Below are 22738 nucleotides of genomic sequence, written 5' to 3'. Positions count from 1 at the left end.
CGGATAATGGTTAAATGGCTTCAGGAATAACAACTGGCTTGTCACAGTCAGGATGAATTTAATAAAATATTTAAACAATTTTCAACACTGCAGCGATGATAGGGAAAACCGTGATAATATCCAAGAGTAGAAAAATTGCTTTGAAAAGATTAAAGGACATAAACACTGATGAACCTAAATAAGCCGTATGCATTTCTGCCATAATTTTGTAGAAGCATTTGTTAACTGAGTTCTGGAGTGCCTCATTAGCTCCTTTCTGTAGCTGAATGGTGGTAGGCTGGAAGGTCAAGTAATGTGGTCCAACCTTGGATGTAACCTGTCCTCTTGGATCTTGCTGGGCACAGGGACAAAGCCCTTGGTGACTACCTGACATCCCAAGAGAGGAGCAAATGCTCCAGGGTGGCTCCTCTGCTCTGTTCCAGCTGTAAACCCCAGGGACAAACTTCTGGTGAGTGTAGGGAGCCCTGGGCAACCGGAACACAGAATCCCAGAATGTCAGGGGTTGAAGGGCCCTGGAAAGCTCATCCAGTGCAATCCCCCCATGGAGCAGGAACACCCAGATGAGGTTACACAGGAAGGTGTCCAGGCGGGTTGCAATGTCTGCACAGAAGGAGACTCCACAACCCCCCTGGGCAGCCTGGGCCAGGCTCTGCCACCCTCACCCCCAACAAGTTTCTTCTCAGATTTAAGTGGAACCTCCTGTGTTCCAGTTTGTACCCATTGCCCCTTGTGCTGTCACTGGTTGTCACCCAGAAGAGCCTGGCTCCATCCTCCTGACACTCCCCCTTTCCATCTTGATCCCCATGAATGAGTCCCCCCTCAGTGTCCTCTTGTCCAGCTCCAGAGCCCCAGCTCCCTCAGCCTGTCCTCACACGGGAGATGCTCCACTCCCTTAACAGATGCAGAGAGCTGCCTTCGGGTAGATGAATGCTGCCATGCATCCTCTGCCCATCAAAGCAGCCTGTAGCGGGCTGACTGTGGAAGCGGGTTACCATTGAAACATGTTCTCAGGCTCGCTGATCTACAAGGCCAGCTGTCGCTCTGGCTGGCATGCAGTGTTATTCCCCACTGGAGTCAGGCTTGGGCACCCAGTTAACGGCGAGAGATGCTGCTGTGCTCCCGCCTCCATTGGGCAGCCATGTGCCTTGGTGTGTACCTTCTGGCAGCTGGAGGATTTGGCATCTTGGAGGGGAACTGCCAGATGTCCATGCCCCACCATAGCCTGGAAGCAGATGTCATAACAAGATCTGTCCCAGGATGTCTCAGTTGGAAGGTCAATGATGAAGGATGCAGAAGACAGACCACCCAAAAAGCTGCTGTGTCCTGCACTGATGTGTCACTGGGATGAATGGAACGAGCCCCTGCTGGGAATGTTTTTGGTGGAAGCAGGAAGGTGAGCTCTCCTTTGGGCAGTTGCTGGTGTTCTCCTCCATCTCCTAGGACAAGGCACTCACAAGTCGAGCTGCAGGCTGCCACAGGAGTGTGCTGCGCCTTGCTGGGCTTTCCCCTCCGTGCACGGCGGTCACGCAGACTTACTGCTGGAGCCCTCACACCTTGTGATCCCCTGTGGTTGTGATGACTTAGGAAAAGGTCTAGTCACCCCATAACAGCAAGGGGTATCAGTTCACTTGTTCTCATCCTTTTCTCGTTTTACCCAAGAAAACAGATCAACATGGCTTGCCAGGAACAGCTCATTCCTTGGGAGGCATGCTTGTGTGGACGAGCTCCAGCAGCAAGAGGTTATCCATCGCCAGTGAGCCATTCCTCCTCTCTGTGGTGAGGAGCATAACTCCTGCCAAGGGCTTGGAGGCATTAAGGCTCTTAGCAGATCTTTGCCTCAAGGAATATTTTCAGAAGCAAAGCCCCTATTTCTATTAAGTAGCACAGGGATAGAAAGAGCAAATGGGAAATGTAAGGCCTTGAGATGCACGCTAAGCGACCAGACAGCAAAACTTGCCAAAATGATGCTTCAAACTGTGTCTGCAACTAATCAGTAGCATTGGAGAAATGACAACGTTAAACTATTTCGTGTGATCTTTTTCTCCCCTTGGAACTGTGTGGGACAGCTTTGATTTATAGAATTAGTGCATTCTCCCCACCCTCTTCCTCAGGTTGCATGTCTGTAGAAGCAGAAATATTTTGTCATGTTTCTGGGGAAACGAGACCAAGGATCAAGTTCCAGGTTCCAGTATAAGTTGGGGAATGACCTGTTGGAGAGCAGTGTAGGGGAAAGGGACCTGGGGGTCCTGGGGACAGCAGGGTGACCATGAGCCAGCACTGGGCCCTTGTGGCCAGGAAGCCAATGGTACCTGGGGTGGGTTAGACGGGGGTGGTCAGTAGGTCAGAGAAGTTCTCCTGCCCCTCTGCTCTGCCCTGGGGAGACCACACCTGGAATCTTGTGTCCAGTTGTGGCCCCTCAGTTCCAGCAGGACAGGGAACTGCTGGAGAGAGTCCAGCGCAGCCACCAAGATGCTGAAGGGAGTGGAGCATCTCCCGTGTGAGGAAAGGCTGAGGGAGCTGGGGCTCTGGAGCTGGACAAGAGGAGACTGAGGGGGGACTCATTCCTGGGGATCAATATGGAAAGGAGGAGTGTCAGGAGGATGGAGCCAGGCTCTTCTGGTGACAACCAGTGACAGGACAAGGGGCAATGGGTGCAAACTGGAACACAGAGGTTCCACTGAAATATGAGAAGAAACTTCTTCCCAGTGAGGGTGGCAGAGCCTGGCCCAGGCTGCCCAGGGGGTTGTGGAGTCTCCTTCTTTGCAGACATTCCAACCCGCCTGGACACCTTCCTGTGTAACCTCATCTGGGTGTTCCTGCTCCATGGGGGGATTGCACTGGATGAGCTTTCCAGGTCCCTCCCAACCCCTGACACTCTGGGATTCTGTGGGAGGAGATGAGTGTGACCCTGGGTGACTCCCATTGACAGGCATCGAGTTTTACCCATAGCCATTTTATTCCTCATGTTTCTTTAGCTGAGAAACCGGAAGCACCATAAGAAGCAAGAGATCTGCATGTGTACATGTGTGTTGGTAGAGGCTGAAGTCTCCATCATGGATGAGGATGTGCTTTGGTCATGTCTCCATGGTACTTGATGATGTGACATGGGGATGGAGTGATGCTCAGGAGCAGTCCCAGACCTGGTAACAGTAAGACCATGCAGAGATCCGGCGGTTTGCCACGTTTGGAAGGCTGAGCTCTAGGAGGATTGTGGTGGGCTTCAGAAAGATATGTCGGTGCAGTTACGCAGCTGGATGTTTCTGGGAGTTACTGTCCTCATGGATGGACAAGGACCGTCACTGGCAGATGGAGGAGAGGGGCCCTGGCAAAGCTGCTGCACCTTCAGGGAAAGGTCCAGGAGGTGCATGGGAGCCTTTGTAGTGCAATATCCTGGGTCATGTCAGTGTTAAGGTCCAGCCCCAAGAGTTTGCAAGGTGGCTGCGACCCTGCCAATGGACGTGTCCCACTGTCCTGGGTTTGTTAAAAACAGGTTTCTCTTTTAGTGAATTTTCCTGTCAGCTGAAATCTTCTTGCTAACTACATTTTTCTGAAAGCTAGATACATGTTTTGGTAAACATAGCAATGGAGTGCGAGGTCACTGATAACGATGCACGTCCTGCGAGAGGGATGAACTGAAACAGGTGACTGGTACTGACCAAAGTAAGTATTCCATCCCATTCATGTGATACTTCATATAAAAGTGGGAGATCACGAGGATCTTCTCCCTTTTCCCTATGGCCGACATTAGGAGAGGACTTTGCGAGTTGTCCCTGCGAACTGAGGCCAGTGACAGACTGAATCCAGCTCCGGTTGGCTGCAGAGTCCAGTCCAGGACTTCGGCTGCCGGCTCTGCAGTTGCTGGGACTTCCAAGATTGGTTTTGTATATTTTGTATTATTTTCTCTATTTTATCAGTAGCATCAGTAAAACATTTTTAATTTTTCCAACTCTCTTCTCTCTGTCCTTCTTTCCCTCCCGATCGCCTGTGCTGAGTGGGAAGGCGGGGAGAGGGAGGGACTGAAGGGGAAATGGGGGGTAGAGGGGGTTAACAAGAACATCTGCCAGGGTTTATTGTCGCCCTGCAACCAAAACCTCGACACCCACCCACTGCAGGGAGGTCGGCAGGCAGGACACACGGTCAGTGCCTCGCCAGTGCGAGGTGTCACCCGGGGAAGGGAGAGAGGAGGTCGGCAGAGCCAGAGGAGGGAAGCTGGCTTGTGTATTCGCATGCCTGGACCCCATCCCAGGCACGTCTCCTCTGCACCTTGTTATGGTGTTTCAGGGCCAGGTCTCAAGGGGAAGATCTTGATTGCATGGTGAACATGTGTGCCCTGTCAGGCTATTCAATGTAACAACATGCAAGGAAAGTGCTCTTTTAATTCTTGAAAGGTCTTCCACCTTAAGCGTGCACGTCTCGGCAGCACTAGCCAGCATCCAGGGCAAGCCTGGCTGTCCCGAGCATCCCCCCAAAAAACCGAAGGTCCCTTTCATAGCATTGGCCTCTCCAGCACAGTGTGGGTTGGCCAGGAGGATGAGATAAACTTGCAGAAGAGGGTGGTGCTATAAATCTTGGAAGAGATGAGGTTTCTCGTGGGCTTCCCAGGGCAGGGCTGCAGGACGTGGCTTTCCCTGTGAGATGTAACGCTATTGTGGCCCCTGGGCTGCTTCAGCAGCACTAACAAGCGTCCTCACACAAAGCTGAAGCGCTAGGAACCTGGCTGAGTGAAAACATGACGTCCTTTCATTTTAAGTGCTCTTCACTCCAGCTGTGGGATTTTCCAGCTGCCTCAGTGGTTATGAACCATGTCTGTGTAAATCGAACAGGCTTGCCCTAACTCTCCGTGCAAGCAATGATGGTCTGGTTTCCATCCTCTCTCCCATCCTGACAAAGACCAGAGCTCATGTGAAGCCATGGGAGGAGAGTAATTTCCTGAGAAGGATAAACAAGCCATTCTCATTACTCTCTTTTTGCTGCTGCAAAGGAGGTTTGCCCACTCCCCTGCCAAGGAGCCCATAATGACTGCTGTGGCGTTAGTGGCCATGGGCTAGTGACAGGGCAGCAAGAGCACCTGGGCAGAGCACGTGGAGAAACCCTGGCCACTCTTCTTGCTTTCCTCCAGGCCCTTGCCATATGCAAGAGGAGGAGTGGCTGCTGCTGCCATATCTTCATAATTAACACCATCATTCTTCAGCATCAGATCACTCACCCTAATGAAGCTGTTTGTTGTTTGGGCTTCACAGTCACTGTGTAACTCAGGCAGCTGTGCACATGCTGACAGACCCTTCGTTTCCCGTCCAGTCAATGGTTATATCAACCAGACATCTGCAGGGCTATAGGTGCCTTGGGGTGGAGGTGCAGGTGGGGACCGTGAGGCGTGTGGATCATGCCAGGGTCTGCCCTTGGCTCCTGCCCCACTGCCAGGCAGGGATGTGGCTGGGAAGCATCAGCAGCTATTGCAGTGGCGGCACTTTGGGGTCACCGGCCTGAGGTTTCCACAGGCGGGTGCCCATTGCAGGGAAACACCAGCTCTTCTAGAGACCAGACGAGTCCTGACGGTGCATGTCTGCTGTATGCCGAGGCTCCTTACATCCATGTGCCAGCTGCTGAGTGCAAGAGTTTTGTCCATCATGGCAGACTTTTTTCCCGTATCCTTTCTGTTAGGGAAGAACGATGTGTCAGAAACATGTTGCTTTTTGGGTAAGCACATCTGTGGGCAGAAAATTCTCCTCCCTGCCCAGGAGCACCAGCTTGCTGTGCTCAGTGCCATGTCCAGGCTGCAGACCCTTCCCACCCCCTCACCGCTGGCACGTGGCTCAGGGCAGGTCACAGCAGCTGTGGGTCTCAAACCAGCTGGCATTTTAGTGTTGCTGCTCTTAAGCTCCATCAGGTGTGCCTGTGTTGGGCAAGGAGCGCTTCGCCTTCCAGCCAATGGGGTAGGGGAATTTGGGCTCTAATGAAGACTTTTACCTTGATGTATAGCCAGGCCCTGGGGGAGCTGCTGAGAAAATCACCTACAGCACAGACATCCAGAGCAGTAAAAACCACAGCAATTATGTGAAGGGTAAAAAAAACCTCACTGTCTCTGTAGGTGATGCGTTTGGAGAAGCCTGGCTGCCTCCCCTTGGAGGAAATGCAGTTCTCATTTTGAGGGAGCCTGGCAAGAGCCTGGCAGCCTTTGTTAAGGCAACAAGGGCTTGAGGAAGGGGCAGGAGGATCCCAGGGAGCTCCTGCTGGCACAGGCTCCTGCCCCTACATCCCCCATGCAACCCCCATGGCATGGCTTGGGCAGCACCCGTGTGAGCAGGCGGAGGGTCGCCACTTTGGTTGCACACTCCAGGTGGTTCTGTTTAGCTCACAGCTACCTAACCGGGACATCTCCTGTTCTGGAGTATTGTGTCCAGTTGTGGCCCCTCAGTTCCAGCAGGACAGGGAACTGCTGGAGAGAGTCCAGCGCAGCCACCAAGATGCTGAAGGGAGTGGAGCATCTCCCGTGTGAGGAAAGGCTGAGGGAGCTGGGGCTCTGGAGTGGAAAGGGGGAGTGTCAGGAGGATGGAGCCAGGCTCTTCTCGGTGAAAACCAGTGACAGGACAAGGGGCAATGGGTGCAAACTGGAACACAGGAGGTTCCACTTAAATCTGAGAAGAAACTTCTTCCCGGTGAGGGTGGCAGAGCCTGGCCCAGGCTGCCCAGGGGGGTTGTGGAGTCTCCTTCTGTGCAGACATTCCAACCCGCCTGGACACCTTCCTGTGTAACCTCATCTGGGTGTTCCTGCTCCATGGGGGGATTGCACTGGATGAGCTTTCCAGGGCCCTTCAACCCCTGACACTCTGGGATTCTGTGTGATTCTGTGGAGACATGAGGACATTTGATTGCCTGCTGGACACTTTCTCCAGCAAACATCTGAGTGGCAGTTCCCTGTCCCTTCTTCAGCAATGGACTTGCATCCTCTGTAGCAAAAAGCTCTGGATGTTAGCAGCCAGTGGCCAAATCAGTGCTTGTTATATACTGCGAGAAATAAAAATAAACCAATGCACGATAGAGCTGCCCACAAGTGCCAGGGCTGTCCCTGCCCGCCGGGCTGCGGGAGGAGAGCTGTGCCCAGTCCAGCCACACTCGGCAGTGCCTGGCCAGGAGCTTTGGAAACCTGGTGAGGAAACAAGTCAAGCTCAAACCTTCATGGCCTCCATGGTCAGTGTGTCGTTTCCTCGTCCTTTGCAGCGATGGATAGATCAGGAGTGTGAACCCTTCGGCAGAGCTGCTGAGGGAAGGAGTAAATACACATTGCTGCTTTGGTGGTTAAGCAGACTTCTGCACAGGTTTGTCTGCTCTCACTACGCTGGTTTTGGAGCCGTCAGTAATTAAGCGCCAGAGCTGCTGGGATCCTGCTGTGCCTGTAGTGGTGTCCCAAGGGGGTGGATGTGGGGGTACGTGTAGAGCCGGCCTGTGCAGGAAGGATTGCGTTACAAACCCAGGGTGTTCTGTCATCTCTCATGAGACAAGACAGAAGAGGGCTTTGCACCCCGTAATTGGACAAGCTCAAGCACTGGTGGTTAGCTCAGTCCAAAAGAAGATGCTCAAGAAGAGCCAATAAGATGCAAATCTAGTATGTGCTAATTAGGCGGTGGCACAACAAACAGCTGCAAATTTTACTTTTAGTTAGCCCTGTTTACTTGGGTTTTTTCTTTTATTTTTCTCTTCTCGATTTAAATTCCCAAGGAGACACTAGATACAGTGTGTGCTAATGCAGTCTGCGTTGCAACGCTGTGTGGAGGAGCCCTTGTTTCTGATCCCTCCATACCGGTGTCCAGCTCAGCCCAGCAAAGCCTTGCCCCTGTGGTCTGGGCTGATTCCTTCCTCTGTTTTATCTCTTTGCAAATCAGGAGCATGACTGCCTGGAATGGTGGATTTTCTCCACCAAGAGCAGGATCCAGCGCAGCTGGGCTGAGATACCCCTGTGCTTGCTGTGTGCAGGGTGAAGGGAATGGACTCCATGGGGACCAGGGACGTCGCTTGAGCACCGCATGCCGCGGCACCACAGGTGACCCCGCGGCGGCACTCGTGGTGCTCAGGTGGTTGTGTGGGCAGCCACGTGCTGTGGCCACCGTGGCCCCTGCACCCGCAGCCACCAGCCCTGCTCCCTACTGGGGAGCTTTCCTCTGGAGCTGCCTCCCAAGCCAGCATGAAAAAATCAGTCAAGGTTTAAACTTGATAAATCATCGGGGTTTAAATCTGATAAACAAATTCAGAGCCAATCCTGATTTCTCTGGGTGGGCAGGGGACATGGAAGGGGATATTGCGAGATGTCTTTGCAGTGCACTGAATCGCACCTCGGGTGCATCCTTGTTGGTCAGTCAAGTGCTTCCCCTCCGTCCCTGTCCCTCCCCGTGGAGGTGACCGACTGCTGGGATGACTGTCAGAGCCTCTCTGCCTGGCTCAGGGCTACTGCTGTAGACTCTCTTCAGCACTATTAGAAACACCATCAGAACCTCGCCATGACAAATTGCTTGATTTTCTAGGTCAGCTCTGCTGGTTAGGGTGATACCAGGCACTGAAAGCTGGCAGTTTATTTCAGCATTTACTCAGTATGTTTTGCTCCAAAGCGACTTAAAATGCATTAGTGTCACAAGGCGGGAGCTGCGCGGGAGTCGCTCAGCAGCTCAGTCATGTCTTTCTGTCACTTGTCCTATTGTCTGGGGAAATTCTTTTAGCCAAGGCAGGCAGCTGACTTGCTTATCATATTTTCCCTCTGATTTTTTTTTCTCTTGCTGGGGGTTGGGAATTGATTATGAACGTCATCTCAAAGGGATGTGTGGCTACCAAGGTTGATGGTGGCAAATAGCGCGTGGGCCCCATGCTCAGTCCTCTGGCTGCCCCATGGGGAGGGGAGATGGGAGCAGGAGCAACCACCAGCACGAGAACAGAGGGACCTGCCAGGGCCATGGGGAAGAGCCTGGTACGTGCTGTGCTCACCAATGCCCAGGTTTTCAGTTGAGCTCTCATTAGTGGAGCTGGGAGGATGCTGCCCAGCCACCCCATCACCTTCCCTCCCCAAAAAACACCTCAGAGGGAGGCAAATGGGGTTGGGACCGACCCTGCTGGGAGCTGGCTGCAGTTAACCCAGGTGGTGTTCCCGAAATGAGCTGTGCTGGTGCCCCTCGTGCCCATGAATCCAGTGGGTACCGGGGCAGAAGCTCAGTGCAAAGCAGTGTTTTGCCTGGGAGCAGGGACGCGGGTGTGGGTTTTCCACAGCTCCAGCAGCATTGCAGCTGCAGGATGCCATCAAGAACTTGGATTTTAAAATCTGACCAGTCTGATTTTAAAATCCGACCAGCTCCCGCAGGAGCGAACGTGGCAGACCCCAGATACCCTGGGTGAGGTACTGGTGGCATTTGGCTTCCCTGTGCCGCTTCACATTGGGCAGAGGACACCCAGCAGCGATTCTTCCTTGTGCCAGGAGACTTGGCTTGGCTGTGCATCCTCAGCAGAAATCCCACCAGCTGCCGCAGGTGCCTTCCCCTGCATCGTTCTGGTGAAGCTGGCGGATGATGGTCAGCATCCAGGGACACATCCTTCTGCTGTTTCGCAGCCCCAGAGGTTTGGGCCGGCCAGCGGGCACGCGGGAAGCATTTTGCAGCTGGTTTGACTTTCGTGCGCATGTGTTTATGGATGCACATATGATTTGTATTTGCGGTACATGGAGGGAGCAGGGCAGGGACCTGCATCGTTTGTTGAAAGCAATTATAAATGAACAAGGGCAGCAAAAAAAGCCCTAAATAAATCACTGAAAATAAACAGTCTCCAGTGTTGGCTGCCTTGACATGAAGATAAATGTGGAGAGCCGCTCCTGTGATAAGGCAGAACCAAATGAACCCTCCCATGCCACCTCGACGGGCTGGCGGGGCTGAGCCCCCTCACCCGCCTCGAAAGCTCATCCAGCTCCCTCAGCCTTTCCTCCCACGGGAGATGCTCCACTCCCTTCAGCATCTTGGTGGCTGCGCTGGACTCTCTCCAGCAGTTCCCTGTCCTGCTGGAACTGAGGGGCCACAACTGGACACAAGATTCCAGGTGTGGTCTCCCCAGGGCAGAGCAGAGGGGCAGGAGAACCTCTCTGACCTACTGACCACCCCCTTCTAACCCACCCCAGGTCCCATTGGCTTCCTGGCCACAAGGGCCCAGTGCTGGCTCATGGTCACCCTGCTGTCCCCAGGACCCCCAGGTCCCTTTCCCCTACGCTGCTCTCCAACAGCTCGTCCCCCAACTTACACTGGAACCCTCACTGACCTTCGGTGACGTTTGTGCAAGGACATGGTAGTGTTTCCTTTTTCTCTCTTTTTCTCACTTCCCAATTGTAGAAAAAAATCAAATATTCTGTGTTTCAGGCCAGGAGGTCAATGTTTGGGGAAATTATGAGCATGTTATAATGCAATTAAAAAACAACCTCTATAATTGCTGTAATTTATATTTACCTACAAAATTACCAGCTGGTGTAATCAAAGCGTCCAGTATATTTTGTTTCAGCAAATCAAACAGAAGGAAATGCATCTTCAAGGGTTTGCAGCAGGCAGAGGTGCCGTGCTGAGGAAGCCGGGCGAGAGCAGGGAGCAGCGAGAGGGGGTGTCTGAGCCCCCATTGATAGAATAACCCACTGCCGCTGCTCCAGCATCGCTGCAGGATCAGCGTGCGCTTAGCGAAGGGATGAGCGCTCAGGGACAGGTGTTGTGCACGTTTATGGGTGAGGGAGGAGTCCTCTGGAAAACTGGGGATGCTGCAAATGTGTTTTTTACTTATGTGCTTCAAAGAGTGTATCTCCAGCTCATCTCCCCTCCATCAACAGCCCTGGAACATTAAAGCAGATCGGCTGCAATTTCAAAGCTGTGACTTCAGTGCAGCCGAGTTGGTGATGAGGAGGATAATTAGCAAGTTAAATGTTCAATGCTTTAGTCAAATTATGTTTAATAATATTGAGCTATAAGGAAAGAGGGTGGCAGGAACTGTTAGCAGCTGGCTTTTTCATTATCAGTACAGTGTTGTTGTGCAAAGCACTTTCCATTTAATGAAGGAACCCTGGGTTTTATTTCATTTTTCAAGCCTGTTTCTGTATTCTGCTTCACCCACCATTGGCTAGCAATTTGCAGGATTGCAAATGAGCTAGGGGTATCTTTAGGAGCCAGTGTTTTTCCAGGAATGAATGCTTTGCCTGTGCCTCATGACTACAATTCAAGTTCTCGTGGCTAACTAGCCCCCAAATTATGTGTGCAGGCAGAGAAAGGCCATGTTTATGTGTCTGCTGGAGTCTTGATGAAAGTCTTGGGCTGCAGTTTCTAGCCGAGGAGGAATAAACACCACAGGGATCCTCTGCCAGCCCTGAAGTTTAAAATATTAATAGGATATCATTTTTCCAACAAGCGTTGCAACAGGTAGTGCGCACTTTGTTATAAAACATTTCCTCTTAGTGGAACCGCGTATTTTAATGGAAATGCAGTGTCACTTGAATTATTGATATAAAAAAAAAACATGAGTCCACTGTGTGTCCATAGATATAAGAATCTTTTCAAACTGGCTCTTTCTCCGCGCTCCGCTGGATGCTGCTCAGCTCCATGAATGCTGCAGCCTGCAGGCACCAGGCCCACGGGGCTCCCTGGGGACCCCTGTGCCATCGGGGCCATTGCTGGCGGTGGGGCTGGGGAGCTGGAGATGGAACCGCGGGCAGCCTGTGGTGGGGACCGCAGCCTTCTGGCTGATGATGAAAACAGCCGTGCTGCCTTGTTTTCTGGTAGAAACACATTTAGTCTCTGCCAGCTTGTCAGAAGGTTCAGCAGCAGCAAGTGGTTTGAGAAACTTAGATACTCCTGGTGTTTTTCTGGCTGCCTGTAAAGTTTTCCAGGGAATGCAGGAGAAACTCACCTTTGCTGCAGGAACACAATCCACCCCAGCTTCTCAAGCACAGAGCCACCAAGATGCTGCAGGGAGTGGAGCATCTCCCGTGTGAGGAAAGGCTGAGGGAGCTGGGGCTCTGGAGCTGGACAAGAGGACACTGAGGGGGGACTCATTCCTGGGGATCAATATGGAAAGGGGGAGTGTCAGGAGGATGGAGCCAGGCTCTGCTGGGTGACAACCAGTGACAGGACAAGGGGCAATGGGTGCAAACTGGAACACAGGAGGTTCCACTGAAAGATGAGAATAAACTTCTTCAAAGTGAGGGTGGCAGAGCCTGGCCCAGGCTGCACTGGGAGGTTGTGGAGTCTCCTTCTGTGCAGACATTCCAACCCGCCTGGACACCTTCCTGTGTAACCTCAGCTGGGTGTTCCTGCTCCATGGGGGGATTGCACTGGATGAGCTTTCCAGGTCTCTTCCAACCCCTCACATTCTGGGAATCTGTGAAACCATTTCCAAAGGACAGACACACACAATGTCCCCTCCAACTGGTGACCTCCTCAGGGCCACCGCAGTGCCAGGCTCAGTGGCTCCCCCGTCTCATGCCAAGCACTTGCACAACTCACCAAAGTGGGCTGGAGCTGCCAAGAAGCCAAAGAGCCTTTGCCCAGAGTTATTCAGGTTGTTGCTCCCTCAGGCAGTGTGTTGTGCAGCAAATGGTCTGAGATGCTATTGGGAGACTGCAGACAGTCCTCCGGCTTTGCTGATCTTTTGTTTCTTCTCTTTCTCCTCTCCCATTTCTGGACTCGCAGCAAACCCTGGAGACGAATCTCACCAACCTGGTTAAACGCAACAGTGAACTGGAAAACCAGATGGCCAAGCTGATACAGATCTGCCAGCAAGTGGAGGTTGGTGAGAGCAATCAGAGACCTGGGGGGTGCTGGGGAAGGTGCACTGGGAAGCTCCCAGCTCAAGAGATGGGATGCATGGAACTGTGATTTCCCTGGGGGTGGCCCTGGGAACAGAGCTGGGTGTGGTGGGAAGCATCACTGACACTGAGGGGTGGCAAGAGGCTGAGTTTTTTTGGAGGGTTTAGTCCCAAAGGACTGAGGTGTGGGGATGGTTCCCAGGGGTCTGAAGCAGAAGGTGGCGTGACCAGGAGCCACTGGGAAGAGCCCCGGGCTGCAGGACTGGCTGCTCTGTGCATGGGCATGGAGGGTGCTGCTGGTCAAAGCCCGGCTGGCGCTGAGCATGCAAACACAGCTCAGCTTTCAGGGAGGGGGGAAGCAGAGTTACCCTCTGGCAGCTGTCTTGTGCTCAGGTGGGGATTTGCCAGCAGCTCCTGTTTCCTTTGGTGCACAGGTGGGACCTTCTGGGGCTGAGCACTGCAAAACCTCATCCGCAGATGGAAGGCATTAGTAAGAGTTTGGTTTGGATGCTCAGCACGCTGTATCCCGCACCCTGCCTTCAAAGGCTGGGGCAGCTCCAGCTGCACTCCCAGAAACAACAAATCCTTTTGACCATGGTGCCTCCATGCTTCAAAGTCCCCATGAAACTCTGGGCTAGTCACACCTCCTCTTTCTTGTCTGGGGGTGCTGCTAAAGTAAACTACTTAACATTTGCAAAGCACTTGGACACCGAAGTGATGAGCACTCCAGGAAAGCAGGGCAGCGTTGGAGCAGCATGCAGGGGCTGCCTGCAGAGCAGGACCAGCCGTCCTGCAGCCAGCCCAAGGAAGGTGTCATGGTCATGTCACTGCAGCTTGTATCGAAACTGCATCTGCTCAGGCAGGTGTAGAAGCTCTTTGCAGGGGTCCTGCTCAGATCCAGGGTGCCTGTACGGCATTAACTATATTTTAACCCTTTCCTCTTGGTAAGGAGAGCGTGGGACCCCACCATGCTGGGGTGGCTTGAGCAAAAGTCCTTTCCACAGCCTGATAGAGAGGATGAGGGAAGCAATGAGAGTCTGCAGGTGCTGGCAAGGAAGCAATATAAGATCCCCACAGCTGCTTGTAAGCATTTAATGGGTGGAGTGTGCCCTCAGATGGGATGTGCCTTGGCTGTAGTAGATGCATGTCCCAGGAGTGAATCTGAGGAGCTCCAGTCACCTGGAGGTCAGAGGGGGACGGAGGCACAGGCAGCACACCGGGAGCATCTGGGTGCACAGTGGGTGAGATGGGGCTCCCCTCTGCAGGGCTGGAGCAGGTGCTTTCCAGCACAGGCCCCACTCTGGGGTGCTGTTCCTGGCACTGATGCACCCCAGGGCTGCTGCATGAACCAGCAGTGAGCCAGGGCTGCGCTGCGTTTGCTGTGCCAACATCTGCAGGGCTCTGGTGAACAGGACTGGTGATGGGACTCCTCTTCCCAAGGGAATAAAGAGGAGGGAATGTCAGGTGTGATTTGCCTTTTGGGGGCAAGGTCTTTTGCATGGTGAAGCACTCAAAGCAATGCTGGTGAGGATGAGCCTACTGGTGAAATGAAGGCTCATGTGAGTCCCTCTGTCCTCCTAAATGCTTTGGCCTTACTTTTCCTATGAGTACGAGAGTGTTTTGCTACCTTTGCTGTAAAGGGAGGACTTCCAGGGATTGCCTCCAGCCACTATGTTCCCATTTTGTGGTGTAATTTACTGCTAGCCAGGGCAGAAAGCCTGGGAGAGCCTCTCTCATCCAGCTCTCCCTTTAGCTGCTCAGATGCTCCGTGACGTGAATGTGGAAGCGGAGGGTCCCAGACAAGCGGGACTGGAAGGGACCGTCCCCTGTGGGTGCCTGCAGTCTAAGCCTCTAAATCTCTACCCTGTCCTGTCACTGTGGACACATGGAAAGTTATTTTGCTCATCCCTCCAGCAGCCTATAACATGCTTGCAGACAGTGCATCTTCCAGTTTTTCTTTTTGGCCTGAGATAGTTTCATTAATGGGGATTTTTTCCAAGTTTCTTCAAAGCACTGTCCTCAGTTTCTCTACAATCCAGACTGCTTGTTGTCCACATTTTCTTTTGATGCAGTACTCGAACTGGTGCGGTTCCCCACCCAGAGCAATGCTCTACTCTTCTTCCAGGGATTGGAGGAGGGAGGAAAGGGTTATTTTGGCTGTCTCAGGGCTATAATCCCATCTCTGTGTCCCAGAGCAGTGGCTGCAATTGTCACACCTGGGTCTCCCATGTAGTGTTCGAGCCGTCCCACCTCAGAGCTCCGCAGGCTGCTGTTCAGCCCTGCGCTGGTCCTCATTCAACCTCACCCTGCTCGTTCACGCTCTTTTCCTCAGCTCTCTAAGTCATTCTCAGTTCCGGGCCAACCTCATCCTGTGGCAGCATAGGCAGCGTCCCCAGTCCCTTGGTGCTGGCAGGGACATTGTCTCCATCCTTGCTGTGACAGCAGCTTCCCCTTGTAGCACAGGGCTGGTCCCAGCCTTTCCCCAGTCTGCAATAGCCAGTCTTCTTCCCCACTTCCCTCCTTCCTCCCGAACACATGCCCTCTGCCTCCCCGCATCCTTCCTGCTGTCAGAGACAGCGATTGCGATCTCTTCTGCCCGAGCCCTGAATTCTGTAGTAGAACAGCAACGTTCAGGTTTAAGCCAGTAGCAAGCGGGAAAGGCTTTGTATAGGGGATTACAGAAAGCATCGGGGGAAGAGAGGAGATCACCTTTAATCCTGCTAAAGAAAGGGACTTTGCTGACTTTGCTGCTTTGACCACTCGATCTATAAAACTCTTTGTGTTCCTGGTGTGCGATCAGGCATCTTTTGTTTGCACCGCCAAGGGAAGCGTTAGCGCAGGGGAGCGGTGCCCGCAGCCTGACGCCAGCTTTGGCTGCAGCTCCCGAGTCAGGGCTTCAGAGCCGATGTACTCCCGTGGAAAACATTCGAGAGGCAGGTGACACTTAATACCTTACTGTTGTTTCAAACTCCACATAGCAATTAATAGCTAATTAATTTGCAGCTTGGTTTACCAAAGTGATACATGGAGAGAGGCTGTTGCAATTAGTTTCTTCTGAACAGGCTATTGATTTTTTGGTTGCTAAATTAAGCAGCAGTTCCTTGAACCAGCACCTTTCCAGAGACTAAAAACACCAGAGTGCCGCAGGGCTTGCTGACGTGGGTTCAGGAGGAGTGTGCTGAAGCCTGAGCAAACACGACGGCTTCTTGCTTCACCCTGGGTCACCCCAGCCCTGTGGTTTCCCAGGTGACTTCACGGGCCAAACTGCCAGCAGGGACGCTGCATGGGCTGACCGCAGCAGGGACGCTGCATGGGCTGACCGCAGCAGGGACGCTGCATGGGCTGACCGCAGCAGGGACGCTGCATGGGCTGACCGCAGCAGAGACGCTGCATGGGCTGACCGCAGCAGGGACGCTGCATGGGCTGACTGGAGTTGTTTGCCGGTGGCGTGGCAGACAGGATGTGTTTGTGCAGGCAGCTGCAGCTTGTTCTTCACCATCGTCTCAGAGAGCAGCTCTCAGGCCAGGGAGGTGCTTCACAACCTCCGCATTCCCTGCAGGTATCATCAGCATTTTGTTCTTTGCTCACTAAATAAGGTCCTTTTTGCTGTCCTCATGATCTGGAGTGAGGAAGAGTGCGAAACCCCTTTCTGAGCGTGCCAGCGGTGCTGCCAGCAGACACGAGTCACCGTCGGATGCAGCTCAATGTGTGAGAGGAAGGAGCTGAGATGTGCTCTGAGTTTCCATGTGGGAAAAGGAGCAGAAAAGCCACACCTGGGTTGTGCAGCCCTGCTGACCTTCCCAAGTGTGGCTGTGCTGCTGCTTTGCTTTCGTTTTTCTGATTCTCTCTCTGCCGGTGTGTTGTGACAGGGAGAGGGATCTTTGGCTCTGCAATAGGAATGACTTTTGTCAAAGGTGTCTCTCCTGGGCTGTTCCTTCCCCCAGAGCTCAGCGGGTTTGGAGACACTACGGTAGAATAGCAAATGGATGTCTTGCAGGAAGAGAAGGAGCCACAGTGTCCTTGCAGAGCCCTGGTGACAGTCACCAGCACTCACTGCTGTCAGGCTTTGGCTGCGAGACCCCACCAGAGATGGAGCAGGGATGCAGCTGAGTGCGTCAGGATGATGGGATGTCCTTCCAAACCTCTTCCTCCTCTGAATCCAGCTCCAGCATCTTAATGAACTGACCTGTGATCCATTGAAATCTATTTGGTTTTTATTTCTGATTCTGGAAGTATCAGACCTCTAGGCTGTTGTTTTCGACATAGTTTAAGACAGGGACGACAAACTCATTTTCACGGGGGGGCACATCAGCCTTGCAGTTGCCTTCAAAGGGCCGAATGTAATTTTAGGACTGTATAATGTAACTACTCCAACGTCTATACAGTCCTAAAAGGACATTCAGCCCTTTGAACACACCCACGAGGCTGATGTGGCCCCCAATTAAAATGAGTTTGACACCCCTGGTTTAGGAGTTTCTAAATAAGCAGTCCTGCACTTCAGAGGCACCTTTTCAGAGAACACATTACAGCATGAATTAGAAAATATCTCTGCCCCCATGCACTTCTCCATGAGTCTTAATGCAGGGGATCTTGCTTTGGAGCTCCTCGTGGACATTGCATGTGATCCCAACATCCTCTGCCCATCAAGTCCTGGCCCATTTAAGTCCCACATCACATCCAGCAGCACCCTGAGGTGCAGAGGGAGGCGTTCCAGGGAAGGGCATTGCAAATGTCCCCTGTGCTCCTTGATGGCACTGCGGCGTGAATCCCTCCAGTACAGTGCATGGGAGGCTGCTGCTGGGAGAGGGCAAAGGGACCAAATCCTGTGACAGTGTTGAAATGTGGACTAGAGAGAGCAGGTAATGACCCTACGAAGAAGGTGAGTGTGTAAAATCCCAGGAGGGGTAGCAGAGATGGTACCTACCCTGATGTCCCCATCAGGGGGACAGTAGGAGATGCTGCACAGGGGGTGTGACCGCTGTGCCATGGCAGCGTCAGTGCATCCCCTGGGGCACAGCTGCCTTGCTACCTGGTAAAAAAACCTCTAGAGAGTTTTGGAGGCACCACGGGGGTGGGATGGGGTCCTCTGCTCCACCTCGGAGCTGGGTTCATGCTGCCCGGCTGTAGAGGAAGAGCTTGAGCTTTGTCTCTGCCTGAATCGCTAGGCTGAGATGATGTTCCCCATCTCTCCACAAGCTTCAACATGAGCTCTTCCCAGGTTTGAGTTACACCATGTGCTTTTTATTGCAGGGCTGTATTGTATCTAGCACATACTCTCCCACCAAGCGTTGAGAAGGGCGAAGTGTTTTTTTCCCCTTCTTATGTGTAAAGCTCTCCCCCACACCCAGCTGTCCTGCAGTCATAGCACCGCGGAGCCTTCACCCCCAAATGCAGCAGTTACCTGGGAACTAGTGCCAGGCTGGAGGGGGAGCATGGTACTTGCTGAAGGACCCCCCTACTCTTCCCCTCCTGCTGTTTTGCAGTCCTGACACCCAGGGCTCGCACCGGGGCTGCGCACACTCGCAGACAGCGCTGGCTTTGTGCTGGGAACCCCGGGTGACAGCCGCCTCTGCCTGCGCTTGTGCCCCGAGGGGCGCGCGCGCTGCCAGCACCCCCTGCCACACCTGGGCTGCAGAGCAGCGCTGTCACCTTCGCTGCCACCAGCACAGGTTGCTGCAGCTCCAAACCTAGGGGCTGATTTCCCCCCTCTGCTCCCTTGCAGCAGATTTGGAAGATTCCCTGCTTTCCTTTTTCTCTCAGCGGGGTTGTCTCTGCAGACCATCAGCAGTCTCCCACTTCAGTGTTGCATAATCTTTAAAAAAAGATCTTGTATCAAATGTGTTTAACTCTGGGTTGCCTTCAGACTTCTCCGCTGTTTCACACAGCTTTGGGAGTACAAAATGAAGAAAACCTATTTATGTCCTCTAGTACACTGTTTAATTTAAGAGATAGGGCTCAACTCCCCTTCTGCAAAGTGTAGCTCCCCTTTCTTGTCCATTCCTCCAGGGCTGCTGGTCTTTCCTGGAGATGAGGAACTGAAACCTCTGCCTGTGTTTCCACTGCATTTTTTGCATGCCTTCTTTTAATCTTTAAAATTAAAATAAAAGTCAGTGTAATTGAAGCCCGAGAAAGAGGTCCAGCAGGGACTAACCAGCCTAAATCAAGCAGGACATATGCAGGTTTTTTTGTAGAAACAAGCCACTGCTTGCATCTGCATCCTGGGGCCAACACCATGCTCAGCTCTGCTCGGTTGAGCGGCGGGATCGGAGCCCACGGTGTCCTCAGCTTGCTGACCCCGCTACCTGCATCCTCACCATCCCATTTCCCCAAAGGGCATGTTTCCCCTTCCTGCTGGCAGCGCCAGCTGCGCATTACCTGGAGGGGCTGCAATTTGGACAAATGCTCCTGCGTCTCGGCTCCTGAGCACCGTGGGGAGGGCTCCTTCTCTCCAGGGTCACTGGTATTGTGCTGGCACCTGTGTGGCACAGCCTGACGGGCACCAGCAGCTCCTGCACCCACAGCAGTGATGGCTATGTGGAAGGATAGATGACCTTGGGAGATTTATAAAGAAGGAAATAATTGATGCATCTCCTGCTTGGGCTTCCCTACTCTTCTTTAATGGGACAGGTCTGCCCTTGTGCCCTGCTGCCTTTCTCGCTGCCCCCCGCAGCTCTCCGCAGCACCGCTGTGGTTGCCTGGTGGCCGCCTGGCTCCTCTGCCCTGGGGACTGAAGGCCACTCCGAGGAGGTGCTGCAAGCCCTGGAGCCCTGCTGAGGGGATTCTGCAGCACTGGAAGGGGCAAAATTTTCCTCCCTGATGCCCTGTGCTGTGCCACAGAGCCTGGGGCTGCAGCACAGCAAGTGGCCAGAGCAGAGGTGGGGTGGCTGCACCAGCCCAGATTGTCCTTAGTTGTTGCTGCCTTGAGCCAGTTCAGCCCTTTCATTAAGACCCCACACAGCGTTTCCTGATGTACCCATGCAGCCCCTGTGGGCTCTGCCTGCACTCCCTCCTTCTGCCCATGCTGGGCAGTTGCTTTCATTCTTGCTTTTGCAGATGCTTTGAAGTCACAGCCACACTCTTTCAAGCAGGGTGCTCTCATTCATTTTTAAACCTCTTCTTGCTTTAACTAGCACCCAGGCACTGCCTTGGAGTAGGTGCATCACAGAATCCCAGGATGTCAGGGGTTGAAGGGCCCTGGAAAGCTCATCCAGTGCAATCCCCCCATGGAGCAGGAACACCCAGATGAGGTTACACAGGAAGGTGTCCAGGCGGGTTGGAATGTCTGCACAGAAGGAGACTCCACAACCTCCCTGGGCAGCCTGGGCCAGGCTCTGACACCCTCACCCCAAACAAGTTTCTTTGCAAATTTAAGTGGAACCTCCTGTGTTCCAGTTTGCACCCATTGCCCCTTGTCCTGTCACTGGTTGTCACCAGAAGAGCCTGGCTCCATCCTCCTGACACTCCCCCTTTCCATATTGATCCCCAGGAATGAGTCCCCCCTCAGTCTCCTCTTGTCCAGCTCCAGAGCCCCAGCTCCCTCAGCCTTTCCTCACACGGGAGATGCTCCACTCCCTTCAGCATCTTGGTGGCTGCGCTGGACTCTCTCCAGCAGTTCCCTGTCCTGCTGGAACTGAGGGGCCACAACTGGACACAAGATTCCAGGTGTGGTCTCACACATCTGTGAGAGAGCTGTGAGAGCTCTGAGCGAGCTGTGAGTTTTGCCCAGGAGGAGAGGGCAGTGGAGCTCGCTGCTCCTGCAGGAAGCCTGCACTGCTCAACTCGAAGCAGGACGGCTGGGGCAGGATAACCTCCAGCTGCCCCATAGCTGAGAGTGGCCTGAGTAGTGTAGCCATGCTTGTGCAGAGCACCCCAAAATGTACATCCTGCCCAGAGAACGGAGCTGGGAGACCCCTAAGCGTCCCCGTGTGGGGCTGGTACAGGTGGGCACTGGGTGTCGGCGCTGTCTGATGGTACTCAAGCTTTGTTGGAAAGCAGTGGAGCGGTGACAGTGGGGTGCAGCGCCCCGGCAGAGCTGAGCCAGGCTGTGCGGCAGTGACAGTGGGGGCTCGCTGCTCCCGGCCGCTACCTCCCTTCAGCCCTTGCCCCCCTCCCGGGGAAGGGCGCAGTAGCTGGGGGGCAGCGTGTGCCCCACAAGCCACCCAGCACTATCCTTGGATGTGCAGCAGGGAGGGCTCCACACCCTTCTCCAGTCTTTTTCCTCCCTCCAGCTGCAGTGGCAATGGATGCAGCTGAGCCATCCGCTTCTCTCTGTGTTGCAGGGCTGTTATCTCCCGCCCGGCTCAGCCCCTGGCAGCCAGCAGAGCCAGGGCCCAGCATGGGGGATATATATTGCATATGTGTCCATCCTAACAGCGTGTGCTTTTGCTGTCCCTGGCCAGGTGAACACAGCCATGCACGAGGCCAAGCTGATGGAGGAGTGTGACGAGCTCATGGAGATCATCCGCCAGCGCAAGCAGGTCATCGCTGTCAAGATCAAGGAGACGAAGGTAAGGAGGGCTGGCTCATGTCCGTGGTTCGAGGGTTCCCTCCTGCACCCCTGGGGTGGCCGCTGCAGGGTCTGTCCTTCCTCTCCAGGCACAACCTGTGATGCTGGGCTGCCCCAGCTGCAGGCAGAAGGGCTGCTAGTGGTGTCCGTTGTCTTGCTCATGAAGAAACTGCTTTGGGCAGCCATCAGTGCGCACAGCCTCATCTCCCCAAGCAGCGTGTGTCTGCGTCTCCCTCGCTGCTGCTGTCCCCAAGGCTCTTCCACCAAGGACAAGGCGTGTGCTTGACATGGCCAGAGGAAGGAAAACATGAAAACATGTTGATTAGCATGAAAAATTGGTGCAGTTGCTTGGATCAGTCCAGACAGCTTCCTCAGGGCTTTCTGATGCTGTGCTGCTAATATAATAATGTAGAATTAATATTGAAGGGCCATCCAAGCCCTGCACTGCACATAAAGAAGTGGCTATGCAGCCTGCATTGCAGTGTAGCCATAGGTGAGCTGGTGTCTCATCCTTTTCTTTGGAGGGGGTTTGGATCCTTCCTCCAGTGGTTCCAGGTGTTCTGGCTTTTCCCGGTGGTTTCTTTGTGAGGGGCAGAGGCCGGATGGATTGGCTGTAGCTCTGAGCGGCACCCATGGCAGCGCACAGCGTGTGTGTGCAAGCCCTTTGCCTTTCCTACTGAGCTTGAATATCATTAGGGTCTAGCTCTGCAGCCATCACAGTATCGATAGCTGAGCCAGGGAGCAGCATTGCCCCAGGTACAGACTTTTTGCAGGTTTGAGAGCGGGTTGTGCCATGTGCATGTGCAAGAGAGCCGAGCAGCAGGACTCTCAGACACCCTCGGCAGAAGCAGGAGCTTTAAAATGCTTGTTTGTATCCCAGCCACTTCAGGAAACATATTTTATGTAACGGTGCCTTCTGCTGGTCCATCTGTCTGTCTGCCTCTCACTTCCCACCCTCTCCCCCTAATTGTCCAGTTTCAGCTGTACTTGGCAGGGAGCTGGAAGGCTCAAAGATGTTGGTTTCCTATAAAATGGCAGCTGGATAGAGGAGAGAGGCCCTGATTAGTGCCCAAGGCCGTCAGCAGAAGTACCGCTCAGCTGCTGATGAATTGCCATGGTAGGAGCCGCAAGCTTGTGCCCACATAGCTGCAAAACCAGCACCAGTGGGAGATGGATGCAGGGACAGGGGTACTAGCAGTACCGGGGACGGGCATGGGTTTGGTTTCCAAAGTTACCTGGAAACCAGAATAAGCCTCTTTGCCATTGAAATTGGGCTGGAAATGGAAACGTGGTGCATTTGCAGCATGGCAATGCTCCTCCATAGCCCCCAGTGCTGCTGGTGCTGGCTGTGGGGAGTCTGGACAGGTTTCCTATGTTGCTTTCAACACCTCTGAACAGCGATTTCCAAGTGTCAACGCGAAGCAGCCTTT

General features: G+C 53.5%; 1 protein-coding gene across 2 annotated transcripts in view; it reads left to right on the top strand.

Annotated features, from left to right (window-relative positions):
• MID2 (midline 2) overlaps window positions 1-22738 on the top strand; it is a 118646-nt gene that overhangs the window by 67671 nt on the left and 28237 nt on the right. Inside the window, exons 3-4 of one of the 2 annotated variants that reach the window (XM_082062119.1) lie at window positions 12687-12782; window positions 21202-21309. In XM_082062119.1, coding sequence (XP_081918245.1) covers window positions 12687-12782; window positions 21202-21309 — 204 coding nt within the window. The remainder of the gene's footprint in view (window positions 1-12686; window positions 12783-21201; window positions 21310-22738) is intronic. The other variant, XM_082062120.1, reaches the window with a different exon arrangement.

The sequence above is a fragment of the Streptopelia decaocto genome (genome assembly GCF_964273445.1).
Source record: "Streptopelia decaocto genome assembly, chromosome: 10".
In the NCBI taxonomy this organism is placed as follows: domain Eukaryota; kingdom Metazoa; phylum Chordata; class Aves; order Columbiformes; family Columbidae; genus Streptopelia; species Streptopelia decaocto.
Note: the sequence above shows the minus strand (reverse complement) of the source record. Positions and strands in the feature narration are given on the sequence as shown.